The sequence below is a fragment of the Cavia porcellus genome, unplaced genomic scaffold (genome assembly GCF_034190915.1).
Source record: "Cavia porcellus strain 051 isolate PalLab524CR breed Dunkin Hartley unplaced genomic scaffold, mCavPor4.1 scaffold_1, whole genome shotgun sequence".
NCBI classification, from domain to species: Eukaryota; Metazoa; Chordata; class Mammalia; order Rodentia; family Caviidae; genus Cavia; species Cavia porcellus.
Window position 1 is genome coordinate 76827982 of NW_026947484.1, and position 22909 is coordinate 76850890.

The 22909-nt window shown below is 46.0% G+C and overlaps 1 protein-coding gene across 1 annotated transcript; it reads left to right on the plus strand.

Moving 5' to 3' along the window:
* The first annotated feature begins 5673 nt into the window (after positions 1–5673).
* Dmrt3 (doublesex and mab-3 related transcription factor 3) lies at positions 5674–19609 on the plus strand. Its single transcript, XM_003472197.2, has 2 exons — positions 5674–6489; positions 17925–19609. Exons 1-2 carry the CDS (start codon positions 6039–6041, stop codon positions 18887–18889), a joined length of 1416 nt encoding a protein of 471 aa, XP_003472245.1. The 5' UTR covers positions 5674–6038; the 3' UTR covers positions 18890–19609.
* Positions 19610–22909: the final 3300 nt, after the last annotated feature.

Below are 22909 nucleotides of genomic sequence, written 5' to 3' on the forward strand. Positions count from 1 at the left end.
GGCGCTCCGGAAAGGAAAAGTACAGGCCACGCAACTGCCACCTCCAGAGGGGTGACTGCTGGTGTTCTTAGGGTCTCGCTCACCACACACTCGCAGGTTTATTTGGAGTAATGCTCGCTTCAGAGGATCCCTGAGTCCTGCACCTTTGGCCCTTAGAAGAGGCCGTCACAGTAGTAAGTGCAGGTGTTCCAGAAGCCCACTGAGATCCCTTCAGTGCCCCGCCCCCGCGTTTGCAGGAGCTAGGCAGGCCTGGGTGGCCAGCCTGCGCTCCCAGTCCTACCGAACACCCGAGCGGGCCTTCGCTTGTTGAGTAGGGGTCCTGCTCTGGACTCTGGGTCTGTTTGGTGGTGGGCAGTGTCTCGACGTCCAGTCACTCCTGGAACCGAGTTCACTTATATCCTAGCGGCCGCGTGGGGACACCTATCAAGGATCTTGCCTCTAAAGGGCCACTCCCAGCCCCAAGATGTCGGTGGAACACTGGCAGGCAGTAGTTTCCAGTGCGAGACACTCTGGTTTGGGCCCTCAGCATCGGGTGGGGTGGGGGTGGGGTGGCGAGCAGGTTTGCACTTGTGGTCGTATCCTCGAATGCTAGGAAAGAACCAGACAGCACCTGACACGGGGCCTGCTTTGTGACCATCACGGCCCTCTTTCTGGACACAACACAGATATCAAGGTCGGAATTTTAGTCATCTTTTAATAGGCATTTTTTGATGGGGCAACTAGGTTCCTTAAGGCCCTGCCTACTGGAGGAAAGACCCCTAAACTGGCAAGATCACTTAATCCCGCCACCAGGTGGGTCGCGTTTGCAGCGTACGAGTGTGCAGAACGTGCTCAAGCGTGGCTGTGCCAGGCGTCATGAGCCTTGCCGATGACCCGTGTTCTGTCATGGAGAAAGGAGTTAGGCTCGCCTGGGCTAGCCCTCGCCACGTGAATGGGGCTTGGAAGCAAGGTACGCGCCTCTCCCCCAAGAACGCCTCTGGCTTCCGCAGTGGCTGGGGACGCGGCGACCCCTCCCGGGTCCCAGCGGACAGGTTCATGGGGTCTGGAGCGCTCACCCTGCCCTTGTCTTGCGGAAGCCGCGCCGCAGAACCGGGGCCCAGGGGAGCAGCTGGGACCCTGTCGTCCAAGCACGAAGACCGAAACCTGGAGCAGAGTCGTGGAGTAGACCCCCGCTCATACAGGAAAATCAAGTCCCTGCTGCTGCGGGAAATCGCAGGGCCGACACGCACACTGCACGGAAGCGCGAGGCACGGCCCACGCTTTCCGGACTCGCATCAGCCAGACTGGCTGGAGTTGGTGCGGGAAATATGCGCAGGAGGCTGGCGCGAAGCCCTAGTCCTTTAGCCCTCCGTGCACACGCGGAGCAGGCCTCGGACACGCTGCCCCACTGTGCCCTGCACCTTCGGAGCTCGGCAGCTGCCAACAACTCGCGAATCTCGGCTTACAAAGACACCCCGAAGGAAAGTGTGCTACGGCCTTTACGCCTACACTAGCTTAAGTTCTTCCCCGTGTTTCCCACCTCTAGAACTTTTCCACCGGCCACAGCTGCTGCCAGAACGCCGGGGCAGGGCGAGGCGGTGGGCGTGGCCGTCGGGCGTGGCCCCGTCATTCCCGGAAGTCGCCCCGCCCTAAGAACTCTGGGCCCCTATTCGCCCGAGGGTGGAGGGGTAGCGCGGGGGCGGGCGCGGACGGAAGCTGTGGTTCCTGAGCCTCGAGGCCTAGCCCCAGGCGTCGAGTTTGCGCCTCACCCCCTCTTGCTGGGCTAATGGCGGCGCAAAGGTTTCCCCTCATCATTCGCGGGCTCTTGAAACCCGAGGGGGTTTCTTTCCCACGGTCACGCATGACCTTCGTGGGGCTTTGGATGAGGAAGTGCAGGGGAGGAGGTGGCGAGAGAATTTTCTGGAAAAGCGGCTGGGTCTGGAACAGAGCCCTGAGCAAACGCTAGGGACAACGTGGGAGTGTGGCAAATTTTCTTTGCTTATTCCCTGAATGTGCTCAAATTATCCCAAATTATTTTCTCGCCTTTTGTTTTTAAAGTCACGAGGGAAAGCGCTGTTGGTTTCACCTTACTGGGTGCACGAGGGACTCTGGAGGTCGAGCGCGGAGGGGCACAGGGTGGAGGCCGTCTTAGCCCGCAGTCCACATCCCGAAGTTTCCTCGGTTGGAGCTGTGGACTCAGCACCTGCTCCCGGGGCGGCGGCTGCTGCTGCTGCTCCGAAGGTCCCAGATGGCAAAGGACCCAGCAGCATTGCCAGGTCCGCAGCAGTTTTCTCCTCCCTTTGCTTAATAAGGCCTAGGCTCCTTAGCGGCTGGAGCAAGTTTCCCACTAAGATTCCCCTTCCCTTCCAAATAGGTGTGGAAACCTTCCCTGGAGGAGTAAGTAAGAGGGTGGCTTTGCCGGTCCTCCAGGGCGGGGGATGGGGCTCCAGTGTTCCCCTAATTAAGGGAGAAAAAGGACAGTTACTGTAGATTTGAAGAAATCAGTTTACTTGTCACCCTATTGCAGATTGCCTGGCTGAGTATTATCCCCACCATCACCTTCTTTCCATTTGAAGCAGGCCAGAGTATTTTCAAGAGACCCTGGCTGGGTGAGAGCTGAGTGGGGCAGGCTGAGTTCCCAAGCAAGGAGAGGAGACACTTTTTTGTGTCTGTAAAGGAGGTTCTGTAAACCTGGGCCTCCACACCGCTGTTGTCACGATTTGAACCCAGACCTCCCGCTCCACGAGAATCAGCAAAGCAGAGCATTTGTTGATGTGTCCTACATCCGGGACAATATGCAACTGTCCTTTAAGCGTCGCTTGGGGCTAAGAAGCAGCTAGAGTTCGGAGCTATAAGTCCTTTCTCAGGAAGGACACCTGCATTCCCAGTGATCAGATACACGTACACGGTGCAGTTGGTGTGCCTGACGAGAAAGGCCAGCACATTTTTCACCCTTTCACTTTTAATACCTGCCACAATTTTACCTCATTGTGGTTTGAAAACACAAACACCACCACCCAGCGAATCCTAGTGCTTCTAAGTCTAGCGAGGTTACTTTTACTAGTAATCCTCCCCCTCCCTTTGGATTTCTTTGATGATTTTTCCCATAAGTGTATAAGCTGCAGGGACTTAGAAGCCAGCCGCTCCTCCTAAATGTGATTCGGACCATATGCTTTCTACATTCATTCCCGCATGGGCTTTTCTTCTCTGCACTAACTGCTAACACGTTATAGTCACCTTGAAATTTCCTCTGCTATTTTCCAATTAAAAGCTTAATAGCCCTGGAAACGGAGTTCATGTGGTGAAGTTTACCATAGCCCCTTGTTCTGAAAGGCTTTCTGCTGGGATCCCATTATGTGCTTGAATAAACCCTTTCTGCAAACAGAAATGGGACTCGGGGTTGTCAGGTGTTGGGTTACAATAGACTTTGAGGCAGGGGACATTTTACCAACATAAATACAAACCTGGCCCTATAGGGAGATGTTGTCAAATACTGGGATATGGAAAACATTCCCATCAAATATGAGAAAAGGATTACGGCGCTATATCAAATGCGTATTTAGATCTCAGTCCCCGATGTGCACTGGCGTGAAATGGGCCCGGTCCAAATAATGCTAGACTGTTTGAGTGGCATCTGGATAGGGCGGTTAGGTGACCAAGGTAGGAAAGGGGGTTACCCGGGGAGTGAAATGTGCCCACAAACCTGGTGCAGAGTTCTGCTGTTTTCCTTTAAAAAAAAAATTCCCATTTATTATACGTCTCGCTGACGATCTGGGGAAAACCAGGAGAAAATCGGGTTTGGAAGAAGCTTTTACTTTCCGAGTTTCCAAGAAACATAGATACTTCGGTACAAAGGTTCCCAGAGCCGGTGCCTCGCGCGGCCTCTGTGTCTCCGTCGCCAGAAGCGATTCGCTCCAGGAGCGGTATTTCCTGGCTTTCGCCTCCCGGACGTTGGGTGACCTCTCCCTCGAGCCCAGACGCAGCCAGACTTCCGTCGAGTTGTAGATCTGAGGGTTTATTTTCCTAGCGAAGAGTAGGACAGGAGGGATTAAGAAGTGATGGAAGAGGCCTCCAGTCCCTGCTCGTAGCGCGCGGCCTTGGGAAAGTTCTCCCAGCTTAGCACTGGCGCGCACGTCTTCCTGCCTGTGCTCCACCAGGTCAGCCTCCCGCGTTCCCCAACTCCCGGATGGGGCTGAAAGCCTGGACGGCTTCAAGGGGAAGCAGGCGAACAGGATTTCCTTTTAAACCTCCTCCTTTCAGGCAGAGACTTGACTGCTGAACGCCCGAAATTTTGCCTGAATTCAAAGCAACACAGAGGGACGTTTTCGGGTTGCTGTCTGAGCAGTGCAGAAAAAAGTGGCCTCACCAAGCAGACGTGGGGTTCGGTGCCACCGAGGGGCCAGGCCTTGCAGTGAACATCTAGCATTGCACCGTCATCTAGCATTGCACCTAGCAGTGCACCGTCATCTAGCATTTGGTTGTCCAGGCCGCCAGGAGATGCATTCAGCGCACGTTCCCAGAACTGCTGTCTTACCCCTTTGCACAATGGCACTAGGCTGCCCCCGCCTATTGTGGCCACCATTTTTGTTTGTTGAGGGGGGACTTTAGCGGGTCCTAAGGGTATGTAGTGGTTGCTTGCATAAGGCTGGACAGGTAATCCACACAGATACCAATCCAAACAAAGTTTTATGCCGCCATCGTAGCAGGGCCCTCTTCCCATCCCCACCCAAAAACGTCTATAGCTGGGATCTGGCGATTTACTTCATCTTTTATCCTTAACTAATTCACAGATGTAAACTTACATCTAACAATTCAGTGTTGTTGGGGGACCTGGGAGATCATATCGGGTAATTCTCAGGGTGTTAATGTGGTTCCGGTCCATGTCTAAAAGTTTAGAGTTAGCACCTACGCAAAACATCCATGGGAGCTATCTCTGGGCCTTTTAAGGCAGAGATTGTGGTGGTTTTTGTTGTTTGTTTCATTTTAAAACTGGGGGAGGAGGGGAAGAAAACAGTAACCTGCAAAATGTGTTGTCATCCTAGGCCAATGGATTTTTTTTTAAACATTCGTTTTCTCCTGCAGTAACAAAAGGGGAAAATATGTTACAAGAGGAAATAAAGAAAAAGCCTAATTTTCTTGAGTAAATATTGCTTCTCTACACCTAACTCGTCCTGCCAGTGACCCCGGGGCACATGAGCCTTAATTTGAAACCTCCCCCTCTCCGCCACGCCAGCGCTAGGTCTACGGTGCAGCCTCAACGCCACGCAGCTCTTTGCCGAGCGGAGTTTCAGCAGCCAAGAGTCGGCATAAAGGTGGCCTTGGGCTCTCAGCCTCCAGGTCAGCTTGGAAGGAAGAGAAGAACGCGCAGGAGCACCCCACCCTCACCCCTGCGGTCCTCGGGTTCCGCCCTGCGTGTCCCGCCGCGCTCAGTTCCGAAAGCGCGCAGTTGCTCCCGCCGCGGGAAGGTAGCGTCAAGGGCTTGGAGAAGGGGGCCGTGAGCGCCCCCGATAGAGTGGTCAAGCTGCAGGCGGCGGGGAAGGTGGAGTGCAGGGACCTAAGGGGTTCGGAGAAGGAGGAAGGAGTTGGGTGGGCAGTAAGGGACACAAGGACCCCAGGGGTGGGGGTGGCGGTGCCGGGGAGGAGGGGCTGGAGGAGGGCGGCGGAGGAGGTGCTGGGTCAAGCCAGCGAGCCGAGGAGCTGCAGACAGTTGGCTCAGACCTCAATCAGAGCTCTCGTCAGCTCCTGGCCGCTGCCTGCACCTAAGCGGAGGGGGAGGTGCCGGCGTGGCTCTGAGCCCAAAGCAGCCGCCGAGCGCGGTCCGGCAAGCCTGAGGACTGGCGGGGCACGAACTGGGGGGGCGAGGCTGGGCGCACTACGGGAGCTGGAGAGACTGCAGCTGCACCTCCCGCCGTTCCAGAACGCACCCAGCCGCTGGGGCTGCGGGACCCCGGGCCGCGCCGCCCGGAGGCCGCCCCCCGAACGGGCCTCCAACGTCAGAGCCCAGCACCCGCTGGCCTCCCTCGGCTACTAGCCCGCCAACTCTTCCTGGAGCACTGGGCATGAACGGCTACGGCTCCCCCTACCTCTACATGGGCGGCCCGGTGTCGCAGCCGCCGCGGGCGCCTCTGCAGCGTACGCCGAAGTGCGCGCGCTGCCGCAACCACGGCGTGCTGTCCTGGCTCAAGGGCCACAAGCGCTACTGCCGCTTCAAGGACTGCACCTGCGAGAAGTGCATCCTCATCATCGAGCGGCAGCGGGTCATGGCAGCACAGGTGGCGCTGCGCCGGCAGCAGGCCAACGAGAGCCTGGAGAGCCTCATCCCTGACTCGCTGCGCGCCCTGCCAGGGCCCCCACAGCCTGGGGACTCCGCCGCCGGCCCGCAGCCGCCGTCTGCCTCGCAGCCTTCTCAGCCGCCGACGCGCCCCGCCACCGAGTTGGCCGCGGCCGCCGCTTTACGCTGGGCCTCCGAGCCGCAGCCCGGGCCGCTGCAGGCGCAGCTCGCCAAGCCAGGTAAGGACGAGCGCAGGAGGAGCATGGTGGTCGCGCGAGCAGGTGCATTTTTGGAACGTCCGAGTGCCTGCTGGGGCTCTTTTCGAGAAAGTTTTTCTGGCCAGGCCTACCTCCTGACCCCACCAGACTGGTTCTCACTTTCCTGGAAAAAGGCAGCAAAAGGCTGCACTTTGAGTTGGGGCCACCAGGTGCCTTCCCCAGGATAAAGCGGTGCATGTTAAATTCTTTGGAAAAAGAGATCCAGGACAAGACCAAACTGAAACGCGCACGAAGAGTCACCGCCACCCGCCAGTTTTCCTGGCAGCGCGTTTCAGAGGCCTCGCGGCACTGTAGGAGGATAGGAGTCCTGTGGCCCAGGCTGGGCTGACTGCGAGCTGGATGCGCTTCTCCGCGTGGCCCAGGGAACCGGGGAGAGGACAAGTTATCTCCCGCAGCCCTAAGCCTTTTCACTGCGTTCCCAGTTCAGTCCCTTGCAGTTTAGCAAAATGCCTCCTTTAAGAACTATAATAAAGTTTCCGAAGACTCTTTTGCCCTGTGTAGAGTCATCTGGTTTTGCAGAACCGCTGAGGTCCTTTAACACCACTTCGCAGGCTGCTTAGCTATTACGGTTTCAAGAAATAAAAACAAAACTAGACCTTAGAGTGAGGAAAACCACTTCTTGAGAGCCTTTTCCCGGGTTGTAGGTGGGTTTGGGCTGCAGGCTGCTAAAGACCTCCCCTCAGCCCGCGGGCTTTCTCTTCCCTTTTCTTTCCTCGGTTCCCCACATCTTCTGCAGTGTTTAAGGGGAAATAGATCTGTTCCAAGAGCCCAAACTCTAGCCCTAACGCCACCCTTACCCTCTTCCATCGTTTCTGTCCCTCAGTCTTACTGATCTTGGCATTGCCAGTCTCCTTAATCTGTTTCCTCCTGGGAAAACTCTAGCTTGTGTTCTGATCCTGTTCAGCCAGCCAAGGCTCCTAGAATTAAATGGACTTGGGTTTGCTATCTTCCTTTCACGGGGCAAATGCACAAAGGGAGAAAAAAAGCCCGACTTCTCAGGGAAAGGGGTGGTGTGCTCCAAGTAAGAGGGGAAGGCCGAGTGCCTTACTTCCCTTAGAACTGAGGGTGGAGCAGCTGCTGGTTCAGCCTCAGAACTAGTATCTTGGCTCCTGGAGGGAGGCTTTCAGAATCACTGGCCTGCAGTGTGGAGCTGAGGGTACCCTGCACTTACAGGATTTGTGGTGAGTTGAGAAGTGATCCTTGAGATTAGTTCTGTTGTCCCATTATCAGGCCTCAAGTGCTGCGAACAGGTCAGGACTTTGTGTTTTAAGGACAGAATTTGTTGGATACAGGTTCTGTATTTAATACAAGTGAACGCAGAATTATTTTTCTGAGGCATGGTACACAGTGGACTCTCTTTTGTCTCTAAGTGCCTAGCTTTTATGCATTTGCCTAGAGTGACTAGAGAGGGTCAAAACAGTGGTTTCTGTTTTTGTTTTATTTTGTACTTCTTTGTTTTGTTTTGTCTTATCCTCCATACATGAAAACAAATAACTAGGAGATCAACTCTAGAAGTGATTCCATTACAGTATCTTAATTTTTCTGTTTCCAGTTTCTTGGCTGTTTCCCCTAGGACTGGAGCAGGAGTCTGAGTTAGTATTAGAGAGAGCATTTTTCACTGGCCACTGTCCTAACAGCTTCACTGTGATAATGCCTTGTTTTGTGGTTCTTGTTTAAGAAGCAATGCCTTTTTCTCCTGGCTCATCTCATTTGAGATAGACAAAATTAATAAAAAATCACAAAGCCCACAGCTACTCTGGAAGGGAAGGAGTGAGGATGTCAGAAAGGCAGCAGGAGCTGTAGGACACAAGCTTTGGGGGAATAAAAAGGAGTAAAGGATTTCAACTGGACAAATCTGACCCGGTGATTTCTTCCTCTCCCCAAGTATTCAGAAATCACGTTAGCTCTCAAAATTGAAAACAAGTGATTTGCAAGCAGAGCTCAGAGCAATGAGGTTAGGAGACTGCGCTATCAGGGACCAAGAGCTTAGTTTCTAGCCAGTCACACCATATACCTTAGAGATCCACTTACACACCTTTTTCTTACATCTCCAACTGGTTTAGCCATATAATTTCATGCTTTAAAGAAAAGCCAATCACCTATCAGATGAGGCTTAGGACAAGAAAACACAGGTTTTATTTTCCACTAGGGATACAAGCAGGCAAGTGGGACCTATTCTACTTAGTGTATGTAAAGAAAAAGTCCACTTGGAGTTTAAATTTGAGAAAACCTTTGGTTGAAATTTGCTGTGTGTTAGACCTCTTTTGGCACTGTTTTAAATAATGTTTTTGTAACATACTATGCATATGTAGAAGCTTGTATAAGCCAAGCTCCAATGGATAGTAGGTCTACATGTATAATACTCAGACTCTTAAGCATCTGCTGGCAGATCCTGTAGAACTGCTTCTGTGTGAACTTTGATTTTTAAATGTGGTTATCTTTTTGCAGGCCCAGGGGCCTCTTTAGTACCTAGCTATGAGGAGATAGTTTTTCTTGGATACAAATGCAGGTGCACCAGCACATGGAGTCTTTTTCCTGTGCAGAAATCTTAGAAAAAAGCATATGCCTTAGGGAAGAGGCCCTTTGCTTGGCTCCTTGGAGAAATACCTCTAAATCCACATTAATATCACAATGAAGTTTTGACAGCAAAAGAAATCTTTTTCCAAATTCTGCTTCAGGTTCTTTACAGGAATGGGGATGATTTTATCTAATGGTGTAATATGTATTGTGGCTTTTGAGAGAACTTCCCCATTCCTGTGATGACTGTACTGTTTTTGGGTATAGATTCCTCCTGCCATTTAGACTGGGCTATCAATTAGATTTTGACTAGAAACAGATTCTGACTTAAACTTCCTAATTCATACTATGAAATCCATTTGTTCTAAATTCCCTTTTATAGCTCCTCATGCCCCTCCCCCAAGAAACTATCACAGGAAGCAAGACATCTTTCAGCGGTTAGTGTGTCTGAATCAGCAGTCTCACTGGCCAAGCCAGCCTTTCAGAACTGTGGGCTCCAGAGTTGAGGGAAACTAAGGGTCACCGCCAAGGTGAGAAACTGCAGCTACACTCCTGCATTGTGCTTCCTGACCCGCCCCAACTTTTCCTCTGAGTGCCTGGCACCTGGAGAAAATAGATCAGAGGCTGTAGATTCCTCCTAGGTCTAGATCAAAATAAGTGTGAACACATGTTCTTTTGAGTGATCTTGAGGGAAAATGAAAACATATTTGGTTAGGAATAGAAAAGCAGGATGAAATAGGAAGGCACATCTCCTCTTAGGTTTATTTCTTCTGAAAGGAGCCATGAGGTAACTAGAGTCAAAGCAGTTAGGAAGTTTTGAAAATCTGCCTTTATTTTACTTTACCTCTGGCCTCTAACCTCTCAGGATCTTTCTGCTTGCTCTGGGATTTATAGCTCTAGCTTTACTGGGTTTCCTCAGTTTTCTTCCGTATTTTTAATTTTACTTTATTTTTTGAAAGAGAAGCGCTTTCAAGTATAGGAAATATTACAGGAATACTTATACAGGCCAGGAAGGGAAACTCTCTGTGATACAGGTTAGGCAGAAGAAGCAGGAAAGAAATCAAAGCCATCTATGAAATGTTCCCACGAATGCAAAAACTGGTTTTAACACCACTTCATTTGAGGGTTGGGCTTAAAAAAAAAAAAAAAACAACCAGATAAAAAGGAATAAATGGCTGATACTATTGGCTCTTTCAAAGAGTAAGTGGAGCCTGCTTGGGAGTAGGAACTCTGGCCTAGCCTGTGGGTGCCAAGTGGGCGGCTGCCTCTTTGCTGAGCTGTGGGGTGAAGTAGAATAGGGTAGCGCCCAACAGCCAGCTCTCTGCTCAGTGCACAAGTGCTAGTGCTAGTAGGAGGTGAGAGGCCAGAGGGCCTGGCCTGAGGCCTGGGCCTGACCTGAAGCCAAAGGGACTGTCTTGGGGCCAGCACTGCCTCCCTGCCTGTTGGCTCCTGTTGCCTGGCAACTGCAAGGTCCTGAGTTCGATTTCCAGTACCCCCACACACCAAACCCCTCCCCCCCAAAAAAGCGACTCCTAATTTCAAAACTGACCCTGCTCTCTTTGGCTTCCTCTCAAGCTTTCCCTCTCAGTCTTTTCAAAGCCAGCAGCTTGGAAGAGGTGAATTGTCAAACTTAGCAAAGACCCTGCAAACAGACCAAAAACTCGAATGAGGAATATTGCATGGAGCATATTTGCAGTAAAAATCCTTCATTATTTATCTGAAGTTCAAGTTGAGCTAGCATCCTGTTGTTTTGTCTGGCCACCCTGGGCCACAGGGTACCCTGGCCTGGTCACTAGTCTTTCTGCATGGCTGGCTCCTACAGGAGGGACACTGGGGAGGCTGGTATCCATCTTGTGAAGCTAAAGGCAATGGGTGGCAGAAAAACCAGAGCGTTGCACATCTAGAAACCAGAGTCCACTGCTCTCGGGGAGAATCACCCCTCAGCACACGCCCTCTGGTTATAAATCTGGTGGACAGCCTCGCTCTCCACTTATACAACCAACTTTTCTTTTCCCTGATGGATGAACTCCTGGGTTTAAAAGATTACAGTAATCACAGGAGGACAGTGTAAATCGAATCTGATAGCAATAACTTTCAGAGAAGGTCAGGCTCAAGTGAAATGTTACCAAGCAACAGGCGTTTTGTTTGCAAAATACAATCAAAGAGCATTGATGAGAAATTCTTTGCTGCAGCCAGTCAGCACTTTCTGCTAACAGCTTTACAGAGGGAAAGAGAGTAAATCTTCATAAATCAGAGTCCCTGGAGGACTTGGAGCCCTTTCTGGAAATGTTGCACTTCCTTCTGACAGGGAGGAAGACCGAGCCCAGTAAAAATCCATTTGCCTGCCTGCCTGCTTGCTTCTTCTCTCCTGCTCATGGTTTCCTATTTATTTCACCTTTTAACCTGTTGCAATCCCCTTAGCCATTAGCCACTACGTCCTCGGAGTACCTTGTCTATTGCTATGTGGCTGTGATGTGTAGTGGCCTCTGGTATCACAGGTCCACTGCCTTGTGATTGCATTGTGTTCTGACCACTGTCCTACAACACTGACTCACCCCTTGGCCTTCTCAGAGAAGACCATGAATAGGTAGTTTGTTTTCCATTTTATTATGTAGATAAATAGCTATTTTAAAAGGCACACATGAATTCCAAAATAATAGTAATTTATTATGAAAAACAACACTGAACTTCAGTTGTTTGTAGTCTACAATCTCTTAATTATGATTACTAGGCAGACATAAATTTACAAAGCTGGGACCAATGTTCTACTTTTTGCCACTGTTACTACTTGGTTTAGTTCAGTGTGTACAGATAGTAGCACCCTTGGTGTTTTTGTGTGAATGTTCATAACAATACTCTCCCCAGAGACACTGTTGTGTGCTTAGCTGCTGACCTTTGAGTGATTTGTTGTGTTTCATTGTAAAATAAGACCAACTGAGCAGATACCGTAGAATTTTGCAAGAGATTAGTTAGTAACTATAAGCCTCTCATTGGCCAAGAGGAAATGCTTTGATCATGTGCAAATAGTCTTTACACTACCTGTTTATACTGTCAGGGATTTAAGAGTATTTGTTAAAATAGATGGTAAACGAGTAGCTAGATGTATTTTTATAAATACCAAATAAACAGGTAGATTTGTAGGTAATTTCTTTTCTAAATCTTGATAAGTGTTCCCTTCTGAGTGAAGAAAAGATCAAAAATAAATTTTTACAAGATAAAGTTCACAGAATTGTAACTATATTTTGTTAAGCTTGGCCCTTTCTGTACTAGTGTCTCCCAAAAATATTGGCCTCAAGGCTCCAATATGATTCCTTTATGTTTTTGAACCAGTGTTGGTAATAATTTCTAAAAAGCAAAGCATTTCTTTGCTTTTTAGTTAGTTAATTTCACAAGGTTTTTTTCTTCCAAGCATAAAAGGTCTAAAACCCAAGATTCACTTGCAAGGTTAACTTTGTATTTCTAATCATTCTATCTCTTAGCCATTCATTACTTCTACTGTGAGCTAAAGATAACAACAGAGTGTTAAAGATAACAGAGAGACTACAGCTCAGGATTCTGACTGAGCCTTAGTAGTCTCTCCCATATAGCCCATCCTGCGTCAGCTGGCCCTGCCTTTACTATAAAATGGGTGTGCTTGGAAAACTAGTATTTCAAAATGCATGACCTGATTTCAGAAGAGGGAAGCAAATCCAGTGATATCTGAGCAAGTAAATTCCTCTGTATTACGGTGTTTTGTTTTTTCATTCTGCATATCATATGTATTTTTTGTAGATATAATTGGTACAGTGTATAAAACCCACATCATCATCTAAGTGGGAAATATTTGTTACTTTTATGTTTTTAGTTACATGTTTATTTCACATAAGTGGCAGACTCAAAATATTTGAAATAAATACTTTTTTTCTCAACTGCATTTTCACATGAAAAAAATCCAAAATAAGTTGTAATTTTGGATAGGAAGTCACTTTTTTGGGAAGAATTTTCTCTTCTTAGTTAAAAAGTTTTACAATGAAGACAAAAACAAAAAACTAGTTTTGTAATTCTCTCATGGTATATATATATATATTGAAGTTGATAGCATTGTTATTCATAGAAAATTTTTCCTCTTTAATAGAATACCTGCCTCTCTTAACACCTTTACACTATTGAAGGGTTTATTTCAGAAACAGCTATAAGGATTTCTGTATTATGAGAAATGAAATTGGAGTATGGAATAAGATTTAAAACATTTATATATATATATATATATATATATATTGCATTAGAAACAGCACATTCTGTTAGTTTCAGTTACTGGCTTATAATATCAGAGAAAATAGATTCCTTTCCTCTTTTTTTCTAGTAGTTTTGACTTTGTGTACTCATAGACTAGGCTTAAAAATTATCAGTTGAAATATACTATTACTCCTTATGTGCTAGGAATTAGGGTCTCAGTTTCAAGAAGAAAGAAGGTGAAGTGTTTCAGGAGTATTTCCTGTTTCGTTTTGTTAGTTGGAAGTTTCACATTTCTATATCCAGAAAGGCCTTTGTGTTTTAGACCTTGAATGATCTGTAAAGTTCATTTAGGAAAAAACCTGGATATGTAAAGAAACACCTGCTATTAAATTACACTTTATCACTGAGCTCAAAACTCACCCTCTGTAATTATTTGTGAAAGTCTATATTTATAATAGAATAATTTACATTTGGCTTCGGTACAGTAATATAACCAATAATGAATACCATAGTGTCACAGAACTGCAGAGACTAGGGACATTGTGTCCTTCTAAAGTGACTGTTGGTTGACGAGTTAGTCTTGGTGCCCTTCGGAGGCAGTCTTCCTTTGCTCCATTTTGAGTGGTGGGGATTTTGCCCACTCTGCACCTCTTGGCAGAACTCTGTGCTGCGCAGGTGCATGGGCCCTGTTCCTTACCACCCCCATCGTCTACTCTCTTCCCTTTAAAGCCTTCGTACAGAGAATGCTGAGCTCAGTTGGTTGGAATGCCTTGAATTCGTGGATTTGATTGCTGGCATTCTCTTAGCTTTTCTCATTTTTGGGCCTTATCCTGAACACCTAGATTGTGAGTCCAAAAAACCATATAGAGGACAGGCCTTTCAGCACAATCCCTCCCCACTTTCAGGGAGTGACCAAAAGCATGGGGGACACTGGCATGTCCCAACAGCAGGGAAAAGGGAAGTGCAACAAACGGGAAAACGGCATTTGTCCCTGGGACCAGCATTGCTGAGTAAGCTGGCATCATCCACTTAAGAGCCCACTCACATCTATTCTACAGAACTTAGCGGGGAAATAGGTACAAAAATGGAATTTGTGGTCTGACCTATAATCCTGTCTTCCTGTATCCAGTTGGTGGGGACAGTTATCTCTGTTGCCACCTTGAGAAAAATAGATCCTTATAATGTAAATAGATTAGTGAGAGCGTCACTCCCTAATTCTCCTTGCAAACTTGCTCTCTGGGCCACTTTCTTCTGAAGGCTGTGATGCAAGATCTGAGGCCAGTCCTGCTTGGCTCCATTTTGAAACTCTGACAGCCTTCAAATTCTGAATTTGTTTGATAGACCTCACTATATTTCCCAAAATGTTTCCAGTGTTTGAAAATTTACCTTCCTATAACACAAAGCTTGCTTGCTTCATCTATCTATCTGTCTGTCTGTCTGTCTATCTGTCTGTCTGCCTATCTGTGTACTTACTTATTTGCAGGGCCAGATCAGCAGGCCAAGGGGCGGGGGCTGGGAGGGAAAAGTTGCCCACAAGGCTATTTTTAGGTTCACATATTTTGTTTGATAACAGCTGAGTTTTGAGCTGAGGTGATGTACTTTTGATTTCTATGAAGTATCAATCATTTCTCTTGCTTTAAAAAAATCTGATTGTTTTGTATATTTGTGTGACACTATCATGTTATTTTTTGGATTGTAGGTTAAAAACTGATCATTTTAGCACTGAGAATTAGGCAGTCAGTACCTTCACAGTGTCATGCTACCATCACACTGTCCACCTCCAGTGATTATTCATCTTAAGCTGAAACTCCATGTACATTAGACGGTCACACCCCATCTCCGCCTGACTACAGTTCTCCTGTCTCTATGAATTTGTCCATTCTTTGTAGCTATATAAGTGGAATCATACTATTTGTCTTTTTGTACCCAACTGACTACTGTTAGCATGTTTTCAAGGCTTATCCACACTGTCGCATGTATCAGAATTTCATTTTGAGGCTGAATGACCTTCTGTTGTGTGCATACACCCATGTTATTTATGCACTCATCTGTTGATGGGCATTTGGCTTGCTTTCACACTGTAGCTGTTTTGAATAATGCTGCTAAAACACTGGTGTACCGCGTATGTCATACCTGATGCTTAGCAAATCCTACCTGGCTGCGTTTGCTTTTTCCCTTGCACATGCATCTTATTGCCCCAAGTTAGTACATTCCACATATCAGGAGAGGGGCTTATTCTTCCTGATATTTTCCACTCTTTATTCTGTTTCCCACAGTGTCTTGCAAATTATAGGAATATAAATACTTCACGGTGATAATGACAAGCTGAAGTTAAAGAAATATGAAAAGTATTTTGAGGTGTGTAGTATTTTGAGCACTGTTATGTCCTACTTACATGGAGAGAATATTAGAGCTGTTTTCCCAAGCTCCTTTAAATGGGGGCCAAAATCCATTTGTATGCTTATTTCATTTCTATAACTGTCTGCTCATCTTCAACTGTGTAATAACATGGGTAACAATCATGATGTATGTGAGGGCCACGGATGAGGAAAATTTAAACAGGTCTGTCTATTAAATGTGAACCTATAGAAGTTTTGCTGTTGCTTTTGTCTTTTTGGTCAAGAACAGGAGTACCTGTGTTACAGTATGTGGGAGGCAAAAGCTGTGTCTCCTATCCTGGGACGCTGTCAGGGAAGATGTGTTGAGTTTCTCTTACAGAAATAGGCCTTTATCTCAGAGTTGTTACGAAAAGCCAAGATAGCTTTATATATGTGAACTGCAAAGAAACTCATGATGGAAACCTTATATTTTGTATTGAAGAGAGCAGCAGATTAATTGAAGTGCAAATTTGGAATAAGTATCAATTTGTGTTAGATGTATGATGGAAAGTTACAGTGATGTAATTGTAGAATATCTTATAACATATTTCCTTATGCTGGGCTCATGCTTACTGCTTTGTGGGGAACAAAAGTTTTGCTTTTCAGTTGTACCTAAGATGTATGACATGTTAGAAGAATTTTTTTTCCAACTCCATTTTATTTCAAGGATAAAAATTTTAAAATAAGGAGAAAAGAAAAAAACTACAACAAAATTTTAAAACACGTCAATCAGGGAGCAACAATGGTACATACATTGCACATTGTCATCCCCAAATCATTCACCCAGAGAACAAGATATCTACATTCAATTGTCAGAGCGATACCAGCACAAACCTTTTCTTCAGTGAAATCAGAGAAATCAGTAGTTTATAACTATGCTATTATTGTTATATACATATACATATACATACACATATACATGTTTTTCTTTCAGCTAGAAGAATGTTCTTAAATGGGCCTTGGTTTGAGGCTTTTAAAGTGGACAACAACAACCATAAGATGGTTTCTCACCTTGCTCTGGTGAAATGTTGCTGGCTGGCTCTGTTCACAGAGAGTGACAGTTTTCAAGTAGGGCAGTAGAGAGCACAGGCAAACTGCTCATACCCTGACAACTGACTGGGTTGTTCAGATTGCCTGAGTTGAGATGTCATAACTAGTGCTTTCTTTTTAGGGGAAGGATAAAAATCTTTTTGCACGTAACTTGCTAGTAAACAATATGTCCCGTTATAGAGATCTGTTAGAATTTATTACTACAAAACAAACCACCCCATCCACTCCTTTCTGCCTGCTTAGCTTTGCAATACTAGTCTTTTCCGTGGTACTGTTTTTTGTCAAAATGTGAAATTTAAAACCTGTTTCATAGAAAGTCTCAGCTTTATTTGGGAAACTTTGCTTTTTTAATATAATTTTCAAAAGCAATCTTTAAAGCCTTCCCATGAACTTTGCTAACAGTGTATGCAGGCATGTCTGTGTCTTGCCATTCATGGTCCCGAGCTGTGGAAACCTCAGCTCATTACTTTCTGGGTAGTTTTGCAAATCCTTTCCACCCATTTCCTCTCTCCTCAGTAGCACCCTGTCCTGCCACTCATAGCTCACAGCTGAGTTTATTTGCTCTCTAGTGCAAGTCACAGGCAACTGAGTTTTCCAGGCCTCAAGTGACTTCTTATGAAAGATTTCAACTGGCTTTCAGTTGGCAATTATATTAACTAGTTATTGTCCATATCAGCCTGATAACATATGCTGTCTGGTTCATGAGATACACAACACGAAATTAGCCTATAGGAAAAGCATTATTTCAAGTACTAAAATTCCCTGTGGCTATGTGGGTTGTGTACCAGCTGATGACGTTTTCCATCTGCAAGGGGACACTTTATCGGAAGAGAAGCAGGTAGACAAGCCAGAGCTTATCTTCCCATTTTTCCTTGGGTTGTCTTTTTCTGGGGAGCCTTGCAGAAGTGCTGCAGCGTGATTGTCATTGCTGTCGAAGCCAGGTCTTCTGTGGGTATATAGCTGTAGCCTTTGTGCCCTTATGGCAAGCATCCTTGCTCGTAGTATTCTGAGAAGCCACTCTGATTTCTAAGGCCTTAATTTACAGGATTTTTTTTTTTTTTTTTCTATTTACCATGGCATAGTTTGGACTTCTGTTTTCCAGGCTGACAATGTGTGATTACACATTGAGGTGCCTTTCCTCTTCCAGGAAGCTTGTGTACAGTTTTCTTCTGAGCATATCTGTTCCTCTTTATGCACCCCAAGAAAAGATTAACCCAGCTGTTCTCTCATTTTCAGATTTAAGTGAAGAACGACTGGGGGATGGAAGCTCAGCAGACAACATAGAAGCCTTCAGCGACAAAGACGCTGACCAGAGGAGCTCCCCAGATGTGGCCAAAAGTAAGAGTTGCTTCACTCCCGAAAGCCCTGAAATAGTGTCTGTGGATGAAGCGGGGTACGTTGCCCAGAAAAACGGAGGCAATCCTGATAGCCGCCCAGAGAGCCCCAAGTACCACGCGGAACAGAATCATCTCCTGATCGAGGGCCCGTCTGGAACCGTCTCTCTGCCCTTCAGCCTGAAAGCCAATAGACCACCCCTCGAAGTGTTAAAAAAAATCTTTCCCAACCAGAAGCCCACAGTGCTTGAGCTCATCCTGAAGGGCTGTGGTGGGGACCTGGTGAGCGCCGTGGAGGTCCTTCTGTCCAGCCGGTCCTCGGTGGGCGGAGCCGAGCGAACTTCTGCAGAAGCCGAGAGCCTCGTGCTGCCCTCTAACGGGCACATCTTCGAACACACCTTGAGCTCCTACCCCATCTCCTCGTCCAAGTGGTCTGTGGGCTCAGCCTTTCGGGTCCCAGACACGTTGAGGTTTTCTGCGGACTCAAGTAACGTCGTCCCTAATCCCTTGGCTGTGCCTCTGCAGCACCCTTTCCCCCAGCCACCCCGGTATCCCCTGATGCTGAGGAATACTTTGGCCAGGAACCAGTCCAGCCCCTTCTTACCCAACGACGTCACGCTGTGGAACACCATGACTCTGCAGCAGCAGTACCAGCTGAGGTCCCAGTACGTCAGTCCCTTCCCGGGTAACTCCACCAGTGTCTTCAGAAGCTCACCCGTCCTCCCCACCCGAGCCACAGAGGACCCTCGGATCTCCATCCCTGAGGATGGATGTCCAATTGTGACAAAGCAGTCCATTTACACGGAGGATGACTATGACGAGAGGTCTGACTCTTCAGACTCTAGAATACTCAACACATCGTCTTAAAGTGGAACCGGATGGGAGGTGACCAGCTGACACTTTCTGTGCATTTGAATCTTGGTGTACCCAGGAGAGACCCCATCTAGTGTATCCCTTTCCTTCTGTGACTGTGCTTGATATTCTATACATTAGCAATAAAAACATAAATTATTTAATTCCTTGCACTTCACTGGAAAATGCCAAATAGCTCTGCTCTGTGGCTTTAGTGCTGAATGTTTATTGTGAAAGAGTCTGATGCTAAGAATAGTCTTGGGAAGGCTGGTCCATGGGAGATTTATTTGAGGTTGTAAAGCTGAAGGTCAGCCTTGCTCCTAAACTCAACCTGGAATGTTCAGTAAAATAGTATACTTGAATGCAATTTTGTAAAAGGGGATTCCTCAGGATATGAGAAACCTAACGGAAGTGGTTTGGTGGCAAATGGACTATAAACAGGGACGTTATATTCTTATGCTAAAGAAAAATCTTCTTGCATTTTGAAGAGAGCCTGTACTTCAGAACTTCAGAATAGAGTGAACTGCTCAGGCTTGGACAGTTTTTCAGAGACAAACTCCATTAAGAATTATCCTTTTCTCATGGCTGAATTGAAACATGTGTAATGTCAATGTAAAACCAATCACAGCTGTGAACTGCATGAAATGTATTGTGAAATGAACACAAGATTAAGCTTGTCAGGTTAATGTAGCATGCTAAGGACTCTAGAAAAAATAAACTAAGGAGATGATCTTGGTTTATGTCATTTCTGCTTGTAGAAAGAGACTCTAAAAATAGAAACTTGGTGTAAAAAGTACTTATAAATGCATGGATTAGCAGCCAAGATAATAGATGAATTAGATATTTCTTAAGAAATACGAATGGCAGCGTTTTAGGGCTACAGTAAGAAAACTAAAAAGTGTTCAAGAACAGAGTTAATTAATTTCCCTCATTCATCCATTTGTTTTTTCAACAGATACTTATGCTTGCTAGGTATTAAAGTGTGCTATCTGCATTACTGCTCAAGTTATCCATGAGTCTAAGAGAAGCAGAGATTACAATGGAGAATCCCATTAAAAAGAGTAATAATGAAAAACCGCCAGCAATGTATAGTCAAGTGTGGGAAGGAAGTAGCATGCTCAGCCTAGAACCTGACGTGGAAAGTACTCCATACCTGAAAGCTGTTGCTTCAGCAGCTTTGCATCCAGGGTAGCACAGGCGGGAACTTTCTCTGTCTCTCTGGGAGATGATGCCATTCTAGTTTCAGGTAGAATATTGAGGGCTTTCCCCTTTTTTATGAAAGTCCCTTAAAGGCGCTGAATGTGGCAGTCTTCTCATTTGGCTCTTGTTAGAATTTTCAAGCAGTAATACTCAGTAGTGCCCATACCAGCCCCTTCTGTGATTTGTTGTTTCCATCCTCCAAAGTGCTTGAGAGATACCATGACTGCTTAGGTCAGACAATCAGTTATGAATGTGAAAGGGAAAGTAAATAAGCAAATAAAAGCCCCTCCAGGACAAGGGTGCAGACAGAGCTCCAGTGTAAGAATAGGTCTTGAAGGGCTCTTCAGTGCACTCGGCCTGAGATGCTCCCAACCCACAGTGGGCCCCAGGACAAAGTCCTACACAAAACAAATCACCTTTTTGCTTGCTTATGTGGGCATTTCTGGAATAAGAAACTTCTGAGGGGGAAAATTCTTTACATTAGTTAGACTAACATGTATTTTATTGACATTCTTCCATTCCAAGAATGTTTAAAAGTAAAGACAGTGTGGTGCTGATGTTATATGCAGACTTTAATGTTTACATGAGAAGGAAAGGAGAGAATAATGCCCCTGGTTTAAAAACACTTTCAGGACATTTTATGTGGCTGTCATGTGCTAATGTGTGAGTCTACCTAGACAAATGTGTGTTGAAAGGCATTTTCATCTCCAAAGTTTATCCATATTTATTTAACAAACAACGATGATACAATACCATGTGACCTAAACTGCTACAAAGTCTGCTGCTAGATATTGCTTCTCCAGGGTGAATGACCCAGATTGGACACAGCTTGGCTGATGGATGTTCTTACACCTAAATTTCACCTTCAAATCATTACTGGCATTGCCTTCTTTTTTTATGGCAGCCAAAACAAAAACAAATACAAAACCCTGGGATTATCAGTAAACCAGTTAATTCATGGGCTAATGCAAGTATGTTTGGTGTTCAATATAATCTGAAGACAGAATTGTTGCTTTGGTGGGCTAAAAGAGTTCAGGGGCCAGAAGTGAGAAATGTGTCTGTTAAAATCCCATGTCCTGCCTCCTGTTTGGCTCTTTTTGCAATCCTAGTAGCTGAGACCCTCTTAGAAATGTGACAAAGTCTCTTAATTCTAACTCAGCTCTCCAAGACTAGCCTTGTCCAGCATGTGTATTTCAAGAGAACAAGAATTCTCATCTGCCCATGGGCACTCGGTTACTCCTTTGCCCGAAACTGAGCATCTGCACCTGCACGGAACAAGGTCATCCAACTTCACGTTCAGTTCCGTCTGACACACACAGCATCTGTGTGCTCGGCTGTGCACTTCCGGTTTTCATCAGGTGGGTCAGTCGTCTCTGATGGAAAGCTAATTCACATTAAGGTACAGTGTGTGTCTTCCCTGCTGGTGAGGCTCCTCCAGCTCCTGGTCTTTGTGTAAATGCCTTTTTCTCACCTGACGTGCTATGAGTTTCAGGTGGGTCAGTTGGATTCTAGATCACTCTGTCTCAGTGTGGTTCAGGCATCCAGATGCTAAATTTGTAGTATGGATTCCTGGGCTCCCCTTGTTGAGTTCAAATCCCTGGTAGCCTATGCAGTATATATATATATATATATATATATATATATATATATATATATATATATTTGTTTGTTTTTGTTTTGTTTTAATCGGTACCAGGGATCTAACTCATGACTGCCTGCTTGCAAGGCAGGTGCTTATGCCATTGAGCTAAATCCCCAGCCTCCAATGCAGTATATTTTTAATCATCCTTTTAGATAATTTGTAGACTCACTTAGATTAGAAGATGATTTCCTTCCTCATTATGTCCTTGGTTTTCTTCTTAGTACTATACCAGCCAGAAGAACTGAGGGATATAAAGCCTCATGCCATTTCTGAATCGTGCCCCTGTGTCCTCTTTCTTTTCTTTGGCAAGGTATTTCCATGTTGTAAGCAGTTTTAGCACATACTCCAGACCTACTTCAAACAGCTTTGGCACTAGCATCTACTGTTAGATTGAATACATGTTCGGGGTCAGAGATGCTGGTTTCTAGAAAATTCTTGTTGGAAAGGACCAGATAGCTGCATAAATGAGCTACTCTTTCCCCAAAGAGATGTATCCTTCTAGCATTATTCTCTGTTAACTAGTAACTATGGAAAGAGGTTTTGCCCTGTGGCTTTGAGTTTTAATTTAAGAAATGTCAGCATTCTTGATGATGGGGGAAAATTAATTTCATAGATGAATTGAGAGCCAAGGTGTCTGTGAGGTAAATGATTGTGGTTGAAATTACTAACAGGGAAATGAAGGGGCAGGTACCAGAGAATAAGGGCAGTGATTCTGGACCAATGATTCAGGCTGTTGTCAATCAAGAGACTTCTAAAAGTCAAAGGACATTTTAAATTTCTGAAAAGAAATAGATCTGGAGAAGGGGATGAGAGGTGAAGCAGTCAGGTACTGAAAGAGCTCTATAAGGACACCACTTCCAGGTCCGCAGCTTGGCCTGTGCGTGGATTGGGTCAGAGGTGGTAGGAGGGGGGAATCTCAGGAACATTTGTTGGGTGCCCAGAAAACAGGCCCTGGCTGCATTTGAACTGACATATTTGAAAAATGAACTTGATTTTACCGCAAACTGTTTCAGTGATTCATTCTTTATATGTGCATTTACTCAGCAGAAGTAAGTCAAAAATAAGATGGATGCTAAATTTATATGTTAATTTTAATATTGAAGCTATCCTATATTTGAAGAATAAGATCAATGCTTCAATTTCATTTCTTATGTGGTACTGAATGTTGTCATTACTGGGGAAAAAAAAATCAT